Genomic DNA, 13,823 nt, shown 5'->3' with positions numbered 1-13,823 from the left:
TGTCTGGCTCTTTGTGACTCCATTTGGGGTTTTCTTGGTAGAGACAGTTGAGTGGTTTGTCATTTCCTTCTCCAGCTCATTTTACAGATGAGAAACTGAGGCAGACAGGGCAAAGTGACTTGCCCAGGGTCACACAGCTAGTAAGTGTCTGAGGCCAGATTTAAATTCAAGAAGATGAGTTTTCCTGATTCCAGACTCGGCACTCTATCTTACCGTGCCACCTAGCTGCCCTAGGGACCTAATATTATTTGGTGTTAACTTCATGGGAGAGGTTTCTTTTCAACTGTTCTCATAATAGCATGCATAGAGTTTTCTGAAATGGCCCATACAGATATCTAGTCCCACGAGCCCGTTAACATTCCTTCCTCCATGATCTGCCCTCTATGGTCTTGCTTAAATGATCCAGATATGGGGCAGGGGCTTTAGAGCATGTCTTAGGCTTGCGTGCAGCTTGAGCCCCACATATCATGGTACTGCATTTCCCTGCATAGCTTCCCCAACACTCCCATAGTTGCTTTCTTAACTGCATGTTTCAGAAGCCGCATCCAAAGCTGTTTCCGGGAGAAGGTGCCATTACTTTTAACTCACCTAAGAGGGTGGCATTCTGTGGCTCCTCCCCACATTTCCAGACTGCCCAAGTCACAGCTGTCTTCACTCCTGCTCAGATTATCCTACACCCTTAGAGCTCCATTCCGAAGCCATTCTGATGGGGCTTAACTCAGAAGGAGGAATCTGATTGACCCCGAGGATTTGGAAGGCTATGTTGGGGGTCAGGTTGGAGGAGGGGCAGTGTGGAAATAGATCCAATTCATCAAACCCATTTCTTTTAAGAACTCCTCCTCCCTTGCAGATCCCCCCTGGGGAGCCAGGAACAGCATGGTCTTTGGTAATGGTGCACTTAAACATTATGCTCAGAGCCTGGTGGACAGATTTTTTTCAAGATAGGGAGTGAGTCAGAGAGTGTATATATGTGTACAGAAAGAGGACTAGGTAAGAGATTGTAGTTTTTGTTGGATAAGAAAAGCATCTTCCTTTGGGAGGAAAAAATGAGCTTTGAAAATGATGTTGACTAACCAGATTTAGAAGGATGAGTTTTTCTTCAGCACTCACTTTGTTTCTGTTGCTACTTCAAACTGAGGGAGTAAGGGCCTAAAAAAGGAAACAGCAGAATCCAGTGGCTGTCTGATTGCAGAACCAGGTGTTTCTAATATCTTACCAGGTGGCTTAAATAACGCCTTTAGTCCTCACTCCACCCAAAGCTCTGCAGTGGGTCCTGTTCACTTCATCTAATGCTCCTCCGGTGGACAGAACAGGGTGTAATCCTGTAGAAGAGGGGGAGGCAGATTTTTATTTTAAAGCAGCATTTGAAAGATTCCAGGGGTAGCTAGGGGGCACAGTGGATAGAGTACCGGGCCTGAAGTCAGGAGTACCTGAGTTCAAATCCAGCCTCGGATCAGACACTTAACACTTACTAGCTGTGTGACTCTAGGCAAGTCACTTAACCCCACTTGCCTTAAAAAAAAAAAGAAAAGAAAAGAAAGAAAGATTCCAGCATAGCAGGAGCCTAGACAAGGCCTGTGTTGTAGCCACCAAAGACTCAGTCTGCCAACGGTAAGAATTCTTGGTTTCCTAGATATCTGTCTGGCCCTTCATCAAAGAGTTCTCAGCAAAAATCAGCTTCCTCTGGAACTGTCTGTTGTTGGAAAAGGGATCATAGCTCAGGGCCTTGCTGGTATCACTGTGCTTAGGTAGAAGATGCTTCACCATCTTTCCTCCCAGCCATGCCCTGGGCCAAGGCAATGTTACTGAGCTATTTCCACAAATGTCCGTTACAACCAGAGACATTTGTCATACAGGTTTTTTTTAAAAAAGACAAATAGTCGTTTGCTTGTGTCTGTGCTCCAGTCTTTACTTTTTCCCAGTCTGCTCATTATTTTTGAAACAAAACCAATAGAGCTGTTGCCTGGTTTTGAAACTTGCAATTCAGAGTCCTTGAGGCCTTAGTATTGGCAAGCTCAGGTTCATCCAACAGTAACAATCCATAGTTTTCTGTTTTATACTGGTAGCAGTTTCCTTTATTGAAAAAAAATCTCAGTTCCTCGTTTCATGCACTTAGGCTCAGTGGAGGTGATTCCTGGTCAGTGGTGTATGTATGATGTCTGGGACAAAGAAAAGTCATGGGATTGTGGCTGAGCTTGAGTAGAGGTTAGACTTTCTATTTATGGGGACTTTCAGCCCCCACAGAGGAAGGGGAATCTTATTTATTGACATATTAGTTATTCAGTTAGTAAGTATTTCTCATCTTTATGACCCTTATTGAGATTGGGGAGTATTTTAAATTAGTTAACCCTTGTTATTTTAGATTCCTTAGTGTGTGAAAACAGCACCTAAAAGGAGGCTTTATTTATAGCCACTAATCCTTAACAGGACAGGGACACACACACACACACTCTCTTTCTCTGTCTCTCTCTCTCCCCCCTCTCTTTCCCCCTCCTCCCTCTCTCTCCCTCCCCCTCCCTCCCCTTCCCCCCAAGGCTTCTTGCCTCACACACCTGCCTGAAGTTAGGCCTCGTTCCCATTTTGTTAAACATATTTGGTATGTGACATGTGCCAAGGACAGGAAGACTCTACTTTCAAGAGAGAGGGTGGTTTCAGAGGGAAGGGAATTCTAGGAAAGATTTATGGAAAAGGAGATCCTTAATTTGAGTATTAAAGGAAGGGAAAGACTCTGACTTGGTGAAGAAAGTACATTGTGGGCGTTGGAAGAGAGCAAGATAAGAATAGTGGATAGCAAGTAGTCCCATTTAGAAGATGATTTGTGTGAAAGTGAGTGGTTGGAGATAAGGCTAGAACGGTAGGTAATGGAAGGCATTGAATGCCAGGACTGGGAGTTTCTGCTTTTATTTGGTAGGTAACAGGAAGTCACTAGTAATCATTGGAGAAGTGGTAAATGAATTAGAAAGGGGGATGAACTAGAGGAAGGAAGATGAGTTATTAAGTCTGTTGCAAATAGCATAGCAAGAGGAGGAGGTCTGACTTGGGGTGGTCATTGTGGAAATGCAAAGGAGGGGAAAGATGTGAGAATGTGGCAGAGATGAAGGGTTTGACAGTGGATTGATTGGATGAGGAAGTAAAAGGAAAATGAGGTTCACCTTACTAGGAGAAAGGTGTTAACATGAGTAGAAATAAAGATGTTGGGAGAGAGAATGATGTCAGTTTTGCGCACGATGAGTTTAGTATGCTGGCAGGACACCCAACAAATAGTTCAAGGTGTTGGGTGGAAGTCCTCAAGAGAGGTTGAGGGGGGAAGTACCGATTGGAGGTGGTAACTGAAACCAAAGGAAGTACACAGGATCACTGAAGAAGAGTGTAGAATGGCCCCTCTCTGCACTGTTCCATTGATCTCATACCCCGTAGTTGGGATTACTGCTGCTTTGTAGTATATTTGAGGTCTGGAAGTGCAATGCCCCCTTTATCCTACTTCATCATTTCTCTGGATGTTCTGGATCATTTGTTGTTCTAAATTAATTTTGTTATTTCATCATCCTTTGGTAATCTGATTGGCATAGTTTAAATTCATTTTAGCAGTAAATTCATGTTTTGTCATTTTTATTGGTATGACCTAATCACTGAATATTCCTTGAGCTCTTTAAATTGCCCTTTATTTCTTTAAGGAATATTTTGTAATTGATTCTATTTGTGTCCTTTGGGAGGTCAATCCCCAGATATATTATGCATTTTGTAGTTATTTGGAATGGGATTTCCCTATTATTTCTTCTTGTGTTTATCATATAAAAATGCTGCTGATTTATTTTATAGCCTGTAACTTTGCTGAAGCGATTATCAGAATTAGTCGTATGTTTGCTAATTCCCTAGGTATTTTTTTGTTTTTTGGGGGTTTTTTGCCGGGGGGGGGGTGTAATGGGGAAAGGTCAGGGGGGTGGTAAACCATTGTATTGGCAGTAAACAGCAATAGTTTTATCTCATCTTTGTCTTTATTCCTTTAATTTTTTTCCTCTTATTATTGCTAACATTTCTAGAATGTTATCAAGTAATAGTGGAGAAAGTGGGCATCTTTGCTTCATTCCCATATTTATTGGAAGCTGTTCTAGTATATTCCCATTGTATATGATGATTGCTTTTGATTTTAGATAGATGCCTTTTATGACATTTTTAAAAAGGTTCCTCTATACCTATACCTTGGAGGGTTTTTAGCATGAAATAGTGTTGAATTTTATTAAAAGCCTTTTCTGCACTAAAAGGATCATGTAGTTTGGGATGTTTTGGGTTTTGATAAATTATGCTGATTGTTTTCCTAATGTTGAACCAGCTTTGAATCCCTGATATAACTCCCACTTGGTCATAATTACTGAGTTCTTGAGTAAATCTCTGTAGTCTCATAGGATTTTGTTTAAAATTTGAGTCAGTGTTCATTAATGATATTGGCCTGTAGTTCTCTTCTGTGTTGTATCTTTCGGTGGTTTAGGTATTGCGACAGTACTTGTAAAATTTTTTGAAAAGGACTATATTTGTCTCATAAAAGGTACTTTCTCAATTTTTGAGAATTTGTGAAGTATGGGTACTAACTATTCTTGGAAAGTTTGGTGAAATTCTTCTGTGAATCCATTAAGACCAGGAGTTGGTTTTTTTGTTTTGTTTTGTTTTTTCCTGGATAGTTTCTTTACAGCTAGATGTATTTCCTTTTCTGAGATTGGGTTATTTAAGATCTCTGTATGGTCTTCTCATAGTTTGGGCATTTTATATTTTTGGAAGTATGCCTCTATTTCTTTTGTGTTTTCAGTTTTGTTGGGGTGTGTGTGTATGTATATATCTACACATATATAGATATATATATATATACACATGAAATTGTGCATAATATGTTCTAATTATTTTCTTCTGGTTCTGCTGTGATTTCACCTTGAACATTTGCTATTTATTGATTTGATTTCTCTGTTTTCTTTTTTCAAATCAGATTAGCTAAGGTTTTATCCGTTTTATTAGTCTTTTCAAAGCACTAGCTTTTAGTTTTATTTATCATTTCTATGGCTTGTTTTGTTTCAAATTTATCTATTTCCCCCTCTGATTTTTAACAGCATCCCTTTTGTGCTTATAATACAAGCTTTCAGTGCCTTTTTAGGGAAGGGCTATTACCACCCTAGAGAAAGGGGGTAGGTGTTTTCTTTTTCCTACATAAACAAAGTTTTTAAAAAGTAATAAACTGGAGTGGAAAGGATGCTGGACTATGTCACAATGCCTAAATCAGCAGGGTTTTTTAGTCAGAGGTCCTGGATTTAAAAAAAAAAAAGGCTCTCCTTATCTGGGTGGTTTTAAGTCATTTTCTAAAATGGAATTTAGGTCCATTTTCTAAACTTGGTTATCTACTATTTGCAGAGCACATAAGTAGGTGCTTAATATTCATTTAGTGAATTGAGTACAGTTGGTGGCATCATTGAGTGAATTTATTGAATTGAGGAGTACTTTTGGTGGCATAAGTGAGTTACATCATGGATTAAATTAGAGCTACTGGGTAATAGTACTGCCTTTATGGGAATAGCAGGCCGAAATTCCAAACAATTCAATTCATTGCTAAGTTGAGGCCTACATGTAAAATGAGATTTTTTTTTTAAGTCACTTTTCCTGTTCTTTAAAAAAGCACTAGGGCTAGAGAAAATAAAAACTAAACACTCTATAGGCTTCATGGCTTAGGGGGTAGGGGGTTTTTGTTGTTGTTTTTGGTGGTGGTTAAATATTTAACAAGGAGAATACCTCTTGGAATGTCTGTCTCTTTGAAGCAGCAGCAGAAAATTAAGTACTTGTAAGACCTCTCCAGAGCATTGAAGTGTAAACCATGGAAAAACCCGAACAGGGAGAATCGGTAATACTGGTTCGAACTGAGTCACCCCCACCCCTGGCCCAGCCTAGGAACTGGCGATGTTTAGCTTGTGGTACTGGAGCATCCAGAACGTTGTTCTTTCCTGTTGGGGAGGGTGATGAGTCAGGCTTCCTCAGCCGGGGACGGGGCAGGAGGACAGAGCACAAAGCCTGGCCGTGCTTGATTATTTCCACGGTGAGCCTTGCTTACAAATGTGACCCAGGCATAGGTCTGGGAAGCAGGCCAGGGAGAGATGCCACCTGGCCATATTTGAGCAGCTAGGTAAATATCATCACCATGCTGAGTTCATCCTGAGAGGTGCTCTCGGGAGCATCTGCCTTTTCTTTTAGACCCTGGCACCTGGCAGGGCTGTGGAAGGGCTTCCTTTGGGGCTCTGGGGATGGGAGAGGATTCTGAGGGAAGCTGCACATTCATTGCAATTTGTATAACTCTGTTTAAATTTGGGGTTGCAGGGATGATACCATAAGAAAACTGAAAAATAGCATTCAAAGGCAAATGATTTTTTTTGTTTTTTTATCTGATTTGGGCCTCACTTCTCATGCTTAGAGGACATAGTTTCCAAATCTCAGCTTTGTCCTTTATTGCTTATATGATTTGGGGCAAGTCATTTCTTTTATTCGGGCTTCAAGTTTCTTCAGTTGTATAATGAGGGGGTCAAAGCCCTAACATTATTTTTTCATAGGATCTGACATAATGCATTATGTACAGTTGTTTCACAGTCTGCATACATACCATTGCGTAACATACTAAACTTGTTTGCCTTTAAATACCACTTATACATCCCCCCCAGTGTATAATTAAAGTTTAAAATTGCACAAGGACCTTATAAAGGTCCTGTAATTATTATCTATATTTGTAGCTGTATAATTATATGTGAGCAATAGCTCAAACCAGTCACCCGGAAGTAATGATTTTATGTCATAGTTGAGCAAAATTTGACTCCAGACAGCCCAGAAGAAGCTGAGCCCTTGCAAGTCATTAGGGAGGGAGGTGTCCTTTTAGTAGAAAAATATCCTTTTCAAGATTTATGGCTTCACTTTTTTTCTCCCCCTTTGATTCTGGTTTCAGCTCCATTATTATGAATTTGTGGGTGATGTAAGCCTCTGCTAATTCGGAATAATTCCACTGCAAATGATTTCACAATCCATTAGTGTAATCATTTACTTCTGGGTGACTGCCTGGCCCCAATTAAATGATTGTGGTCTTGCCCTCCACCGGCTTCTGTTGCCCCAAACTTGGTGAAGACAAGGTGGGAGGTGATTGAAACCAGTCACAATGCCAGCTGTTAACTGCTTGTTAAATAATGCATGTTGCTACTTCTGAGTGAAGCAGATAGGTTAGTGATAACTGCCAGCCTAAGGCATGGTTGTGTCCCCTATAGCTTGGTGATCTGTATCCTAGTAATGAAATTTATACCTATCCATGTGTATAAGGTATCCCAAAAGTCTTAGTGCAGCTGTAAGTGAATAAGGCTTCAAACTGCCCCAAGACTTTTGGACACTGTTTATGTATGTATGCATATAACTCAAACATTCTGAAAGCACTATATAAAGATAGAAGTGGTATTGTCTTCTGTAATCGTGTCACCATCAGGTTGGTAGAGGAAGTGACAATGACAGAGTCTTAGAGATTGGCTTCTGATTTTGGAACTGATATAGAGGGATGGCCCCCTTCCCTTTATGTAAAACTGATATGTGAAAATCTAACTTTGTAGGAAAGATAAACAAGATCAGATTACACAGAATTGCCAAAGGATTTGTTTTTAAAGTAGGCCCCCTTAATGTGTTTAAAGATTATTTCCGATTTATACAACTTGGGAAAGAACATGTTTTTAATATAAAGTAAGCTCCAGAAGGATAAGAAAGAGGGTGTCAAATACATGACCTTCAGTGATGGTGAGCAGGGGAACCAGATTAAAATATAAATGGGTAATAGTTAACAAAAGAAAAACAATGAAACACAAGTAACATCACATTTTAAAACTAAGTTAAATATGTGTGATCAGAAAGGGTCCTTGTGTACGGGCTAGTGGCCTCTGTTCCTATTCAAGTCGAACACCACTCCTGTGGTCCCGTAACCTTGGCAGGATGATTAAGAGAATCTGACCAGTTCAGCTCAGGCCCTCAGAAATGGGCCAGGTGAATCCATCTGGAATCGGTCATCAGTGGAAGATGGAAGTGACTGCATGCTTAGGTCACCTTGGTTCCCTTTTGAGCCCATTGCCAAGTTGGTCCCATTCTTCATAGTGTATGTGTGTGTGGGGGGGGGAGGCAGGAATGGGGAGAAAGACCTTGTGTGTTCCCTCTCCAGGCTCTTGCTTTGCCAGAGTCGGTGAGCCCGACTTTCTGTTTGATCAGTTATTTTCCTTGGTCCTCACGGTCACTAAACAACTGGAGGAGAAAGCATCTGCCATATGGCAGGCACTGGGCTAAGTGCTTTTTACAAATATGGTCTCATTCAATCCTCACAATAACTCTGGCTGGGAAGGTGCTGTTACTATCCTCATTTTACAGTTGAGGAAACTGCAGCAAAGGTTAAATGACTCACCCAGGATCATAGCTAATAGTGTCTGAGGGCAGATTTGAACTTGGGTCTTCCTCACTGCAGGCACAGTGATCTTTTTATTATGAGACCAGCTGCCTCTGCAAAACGATCTGAAAGCAGTTCAATGCAGAACACATTGGAGTTATTACTGATTCAAATTTGGTTAATTTTAGGAATCTGCTGCTGCCATTACAATTTTTTTTTCCCCCACGGAGCTTGTGAACTGATTCCTGGATCAGTCATTTGTAAAGAGTAAAAAAGAAGCATATGCAGACTTTTGAAACTTAAAAAAAAAGAGTTTACATTTTTCAGGGGGTCAGGCAGAGTTTCTGAATCCGTAACCATAGCAGCCATTTTAAAATCTCTTTTAGCTGGCCTGGTGCTGGATTCCTGCTGATTGCCTAATAGTATTCTGCTACTATGGTGTGATCCAGCAGAGCTGGAGGGACACAGGTTACAAGCAATAATGGGAAATCTGTAAAGCTCTGAGGTATAAATCTCTTCCCCCCACCCCAGCCTTTGAAGGGATGAACAGGAATTTCTGCTGATGGCCAGTGAAGGGCACCCTGGGCAACCGGTGGCTTTGGGTTTCGGAGTTGGCAGGGCCGCTTAGAGTTTCTCTTGGAGTGAAGCATTTTGTTGTGTGTCCAAGATCCCTGAAAGCCAGATACATGCCACCATCATCTTCCCAGGCAGCGGGTGGGGATGGGTTCTGTTAATGGATTGAGACCTGGGGCAATTTTAAGAAATAATTGTGGGATGATCGTGAGGATTATGGATAGTGTTAGTACTCGACTAAAGTCAGGAAACATGTATTACAATTCCAACCTCACCAAAATGTGGTAAAAGCTTTGGGACTTCACTCTGGGTCAGTTCTCTTATCTCTGAAAAGGCTTTTATATAACCTGCTCCTCCTACCTCATGGACAAGTCACTCTAAACTCTGCTTCAGTTGCTTCCTCTGTAAAAGGGGATAATGACACCTCTTTACCTCATAGGACTGTTGCAAGGTTCAAACGAAATAATGTGTCAAACTCTTTGCAAATTTTAAAATGCCATGCACATCTGGAATCTTGGAATTGTTCTGGAAAAGAAATTAAAGAGTATAACTTATCAGTCAAGCAAAGCACTTTCACAATCCTCATACACAATTAATCTCAGGGTGCCAGTTCAGAAGGAACTGTTCTAGTTGGAAGGAACCTTAGAGACCACCCTATTCAAAATGCTTGCTTTTTAGATGAACTTAGGGCCACGAGGTTAGGGCTTGCCCAAGGAAACAGAGCTTGTCGACTAGTGTGAGGTGGTGTTGATTAAAAGGACTAAACACCTCTTGGGGGGAGGGGAGGATGGACCATCTCCACCACTTTGCCTCAGCTGCTCTCCGATCCAGGTTCAGGTGGATCTACTCCTGGCCCCAGCCATAGCAGCCAAAGGGATACATCTTTGGCATCATTTTCTCACTGGTTATTCTACGTGGAAAATTATGAATGTCACAGCTGAATCTGGCGGAAACTTGCCTGGAACTTGAGAACTCGTTTCAGACTTCAAACCTGCCGTTGAGAACATTTCAGCTCAGAAGCCAGGGTTGGAGGTCGCTGCTCAGAAAACTGGTGCCCTGCAGGGGAAGCGTAGTTCAGTCTTCGGCCCGGTGTTGTCAGAGTTTCCTGCCTGCCCTGTCGTGGGTGAGCTTTTCCTTAGGGAGCATGTCCGGGATCATGTCTGCACTTCTCTCCGCTTTCACAACTAACCATGGGCACTGGTCTCGTACCTGCCGCAGACCCGCTTGGCTCACGTTGCGACAGAAATCAACGTGCAGGGTCCTCAGTGAGTGCCCGTGAGCGGTCACGGCAGCCAGTGTTCGGTTGGTGATCCGAACACAGTTTTCCAGTTTGAGGGTCTGGAGGTTGGGGCAACTCCGGAGTAGTGACGCAATGCATTCATCGGTGACGTGGCCACAGCCAGAGAGTGTCAAGGACAGGAGGTTGGGGCACCTGAAAGACACGGTGCAAGCATAGCAAGGGAAGAGTGAAAACAAGCCACATTAGACTCCCTTCTGCAGGTCAGTTCGCAGGATGGCTTTCCAGACTGGGAGTGTTCATCTGTGCCGTAAGGTGGAGGATGTTCCCCTCCAGCCTGCGAAGCAGTCATTCAAGCAGCTGGCAGGGTCCTAGCCCGCCCTCGCAGAGATTTTCTTGCATTTGTTGGTTGGCTTCTGATAGCCAAGAAAAATTATTTATGTTGCTTCAAAAACTATTCCTTCTGAACAATGGGAAGTAATTTCTCCCTTAATAAAATGAGATTTATCAATCACCTGCACTCGAAATGTCCCTGGACCAGTAGGATCAGGGTTGTAAAAAGAAAGTTATTCATCCTCACCCTATATAGGGTCCTTCTCTGTCCCCTCAAATCTGAAAAAAATCAGATTGCTTAAGGGAGAGGGGAGTGTCGCTGCCCAGCTTGGCTGACCAGGTTTATGGGGCTGTGTTGAAGGCACTTCCTTGCAGAGAGCTCCTCCACCTGCATGCATCCTGATCTGTTTACCATTTGTAGATAGAATGGATTAAGCTTTGTTCTTTCATCCTAAAAAAATGCTGCAAACTGCAGACGCACCCCCTGCCTCAATCCGAAACATTTCCTTCCTTTAAATAGGTAGTTTGTCTAGTTGTGAATGCATCCCTAAACATTTTCAAACGGCAGTGCTCTCATACATGCCCATCAGTGTCCTAACCGGCTGAAGTTACTGACTACAGATGAGTTCAGGACTCCCTCTGCTTCTTTCCCTTTCTAGACTGATTTAATGTTTTCAAGAAGAAAGGCCTGGGAGCTGACATTTTTTCGTCCTGTAATTTAGCTAGGAAAAACAGTAAACCTGAAGTAGATAACAATAATAAGCCCAGTTGGATTTTTCCATTGCAATTAGCAGCCGGGTTAAGTTAAAAAAAAATTTCAAAAGTTTTGTTTTGCTTTTGGGTGGTGGGAAATGGGCAATAGAGAAACTCCTGATTGCTTTAGTGAAAAATGCTTAATTTGATACATCTATAGGTTCTTGGAGGCTTGAATTCCAACAAGGGCATTACCATCTTAGAGAAACTTCATTAACTTACGACCCCTTTAGCATCAAGATCAGTAAAGATGATAGACATTGAACTCTTCCTTCCTAGGTTCTGTATTTTTCATGTTCTCTACAGACCAGACTCTGAGGGGAGAGTTAGCTGGCTATATACTATGTTTGTCAAACTTATTCTCCATATGGGAAATGGAACATGTCCCGGGGTTATTTTAAGGCACTTTCTTTCATGCTAGTTCTCTCATCTGCTTCTTTGGATGCCAGACTGGGCAAACTTGATCGACAGTGACATATGAAGGTCATAGTTCTCTCTGGAACATAAACAAGTCCAGTGCGTAACAAAAAGGCCTGCCCATCTTTATAAGCAGTTGATTTCTCAATCTTATTTCTCATCTTATCCACAAAGCTATTGTTCCCTATTACTGTGAGTTACTCATATTGCCTCTGCCCCTGTATTCTGATTTCTCCCCTGAAATACTGAAATCTTGGCCTTGTTACTTTTTTTACCAAAGGAAACCCTGGATTTCCTTTTAGTCTCCTTTCTTAGAAAGTGAAAGTCTGATACTTCTTAGTATGGAAAAACATAAGTTCACAATTTATGACAGCTGTGACCCAAGCCTGCCCTGCATGGCTGAGATTGTTCTCTGGGCTGTTGAGGCCTACTCCGTGATAGGACAGATGCTCTTCCTGTAGAATTGAATGGAGACTGCAATGCAAGATGATTTTTCATTCATTTTAAACAAAACAAAACAAAAAACACTTCAGCCAATCTCTCTAGGTCAATTTGGAGCTTCCCTATGGTGGTGATGGTGGCCCTCAGGGCCTAAAGAGAACTCGAGATTCTGCAACCTCTTAGCATATTTGTTGCCGAAGATTTAAGATCAGAGTTACTAACAAACAGCTGTCGATCAACCACACTCCACCTACCTGTTGCAAACTTTCACTAAAAAGTCACTGGCGAGGTGCTCGTGAGTGCTGCAAACACCCTTCTGCAAGGCATTTTTCATCCAGTCTTCAACGTTGCATACCTTTACTTGGCTCGAATGCCAGCAAATGGACAAGCATCTTAAAGCAGGGCTCAAGAGGAAGTTATCTTTTTTCAGTTCCATGAGAGAATTAAAATGCAGCAGCGGCCAGAGCAAAGGATCGAGAAACACATCCCACAAGTGAGAGCAAGTCTTTGCTAAATTCTTCCTGCTGTCCTTGTCCAGGAAGGAAAATACATGTAAAAGACATTCCCGGTTGAGCTGAGTTATATGCATGGCAGGAACAAGAGCACTTTGTTAGGGAAGAGAAGCAACAGTGGAGCTGTGTGTGCCTGCTGTGCTGAGACGAGCCTGGGGGGCCTGACCTGCCTCCTTCTGGGGCCAGGGCTGGTGGACATATATGGCTGAGGAATGGGGTTTATTTTTGGCCAACAACTGGTGTTGAAGGTTTTGTGTGTGTGTGTGTGTGTGTGTGTGTGCGCGTGTGTGTGTAAAAGAAAAAGGAAAATCCAGACGTACATCAGACAACCTGTGAAGGCAGTTTGCATTCAAAAAGCCTACCAGATCTGCCAAATAAAGTTAAAATAACTTTTTTTTTCCTTAAAAGGGATTTATTTCCCTTTTAACCAACCATCATGTAACAAAGGGATAGCTTTTTGGGCTCTAGTAAGAAACTTTCAAAAGATGTGGCTCCCCATATACGCTCTGACAAGCTCTAAAGTAGACAGGGTTGTGTTTGTAAATATTAAGGATGATTGGAGGTTGGGAATATTGGGTAGTGCTTAAATATGGAATTTCATTCACATCCTTAAAAGGAAAAGGCTTGTCCTATGCACAGAGCAGAGTAGGTTGCTATTTTTAGAACTATATTGCTCCAGTCTATTAAAAGAACCAGTGGTTGGTTCCTTCCCTTCTATCTTGCTTTTACAAAGAGATTGATAGGTTCCAGGTCAATTCCAGACTGCTCCTATTACACGGCAGCAAGGTAAACAGGTTATCTTTGGTTTTTAGGAGGTTTATTTTTAGCCCAAAATAGTTTATAGAAAAGTGACTTGTCTCTTAAATTTGAGGGCATGGGATACATGTTTCTAAGGTTACTCTGAAGACATAACACTGTATTAGCTTAGGAATATTGCATTTTTTCTAGTTTTTATAGTCGGTGTGTGGCCTGGTATACTATAATTTCCCAAGTGCCACATCCCATATAGTGGGGGGGGGGGGGGTTTGGCACACATTTGTTCAATGAACGAATGCTGAAGTTAACCTTAATCATTTCACTCTATTTGACTTGAACAAGTCAAACACTAGATTTGAGGACAGTGACTATATTC

General features: G+C 41.8%; 1 protein-coding gene across 1 annotated transcript; it reads right to left on the bottom strand.

Annotated features, from left to right (window-relative positions):
• Positions 1-8,938: 8,938 nt before the first annotated feature.
• FBXL22 (F-box and leucine rich repeat protein 22) lies at positions 8,939-12,957 on the bottom strand. The gene is made up of 2 exons (XM_020983960.2): positions 12,434-12,957; positions 8,939-10,430 (listed from the first exon to the last, which is right to left on the bottom strand). Exons 1-2 carry the CDS (start codon positions 12,766-12,768, stop codon positions 10,094-10,096), a joined length of 672 nt encoding a protein of 223 aa, XP_020839619.1. The 5' UTR covers positions 12,769-12,957; the 3' UTR covers positions 8,939-10,093.
• Positions 12,958-13,823: the final 866 nt, after the last annotated feature.

Source organism: Phascolarctos cinereus, unplaced genomic scaffold (genome assembly GCF_003287225.1).
Source record: "Phascolarctos cinereus isolate Bilbo 61053 unplaced genomic scaffold, phaCin_HiC Scaffold_3;HRSCAF=262, whole genome shotgun sequence".
Lineage (NCBI taxonomy): Eukaryota > Metazoa > Chordata > Mammalia > Diprotodontia > Phascolarctidae > Phascolarctos > Phascolarctos cinereus.
Note: the sequence above shows the minus strand (reverse complement) of the source record. Positions and strands in the feature narration are given on the sequence as shown.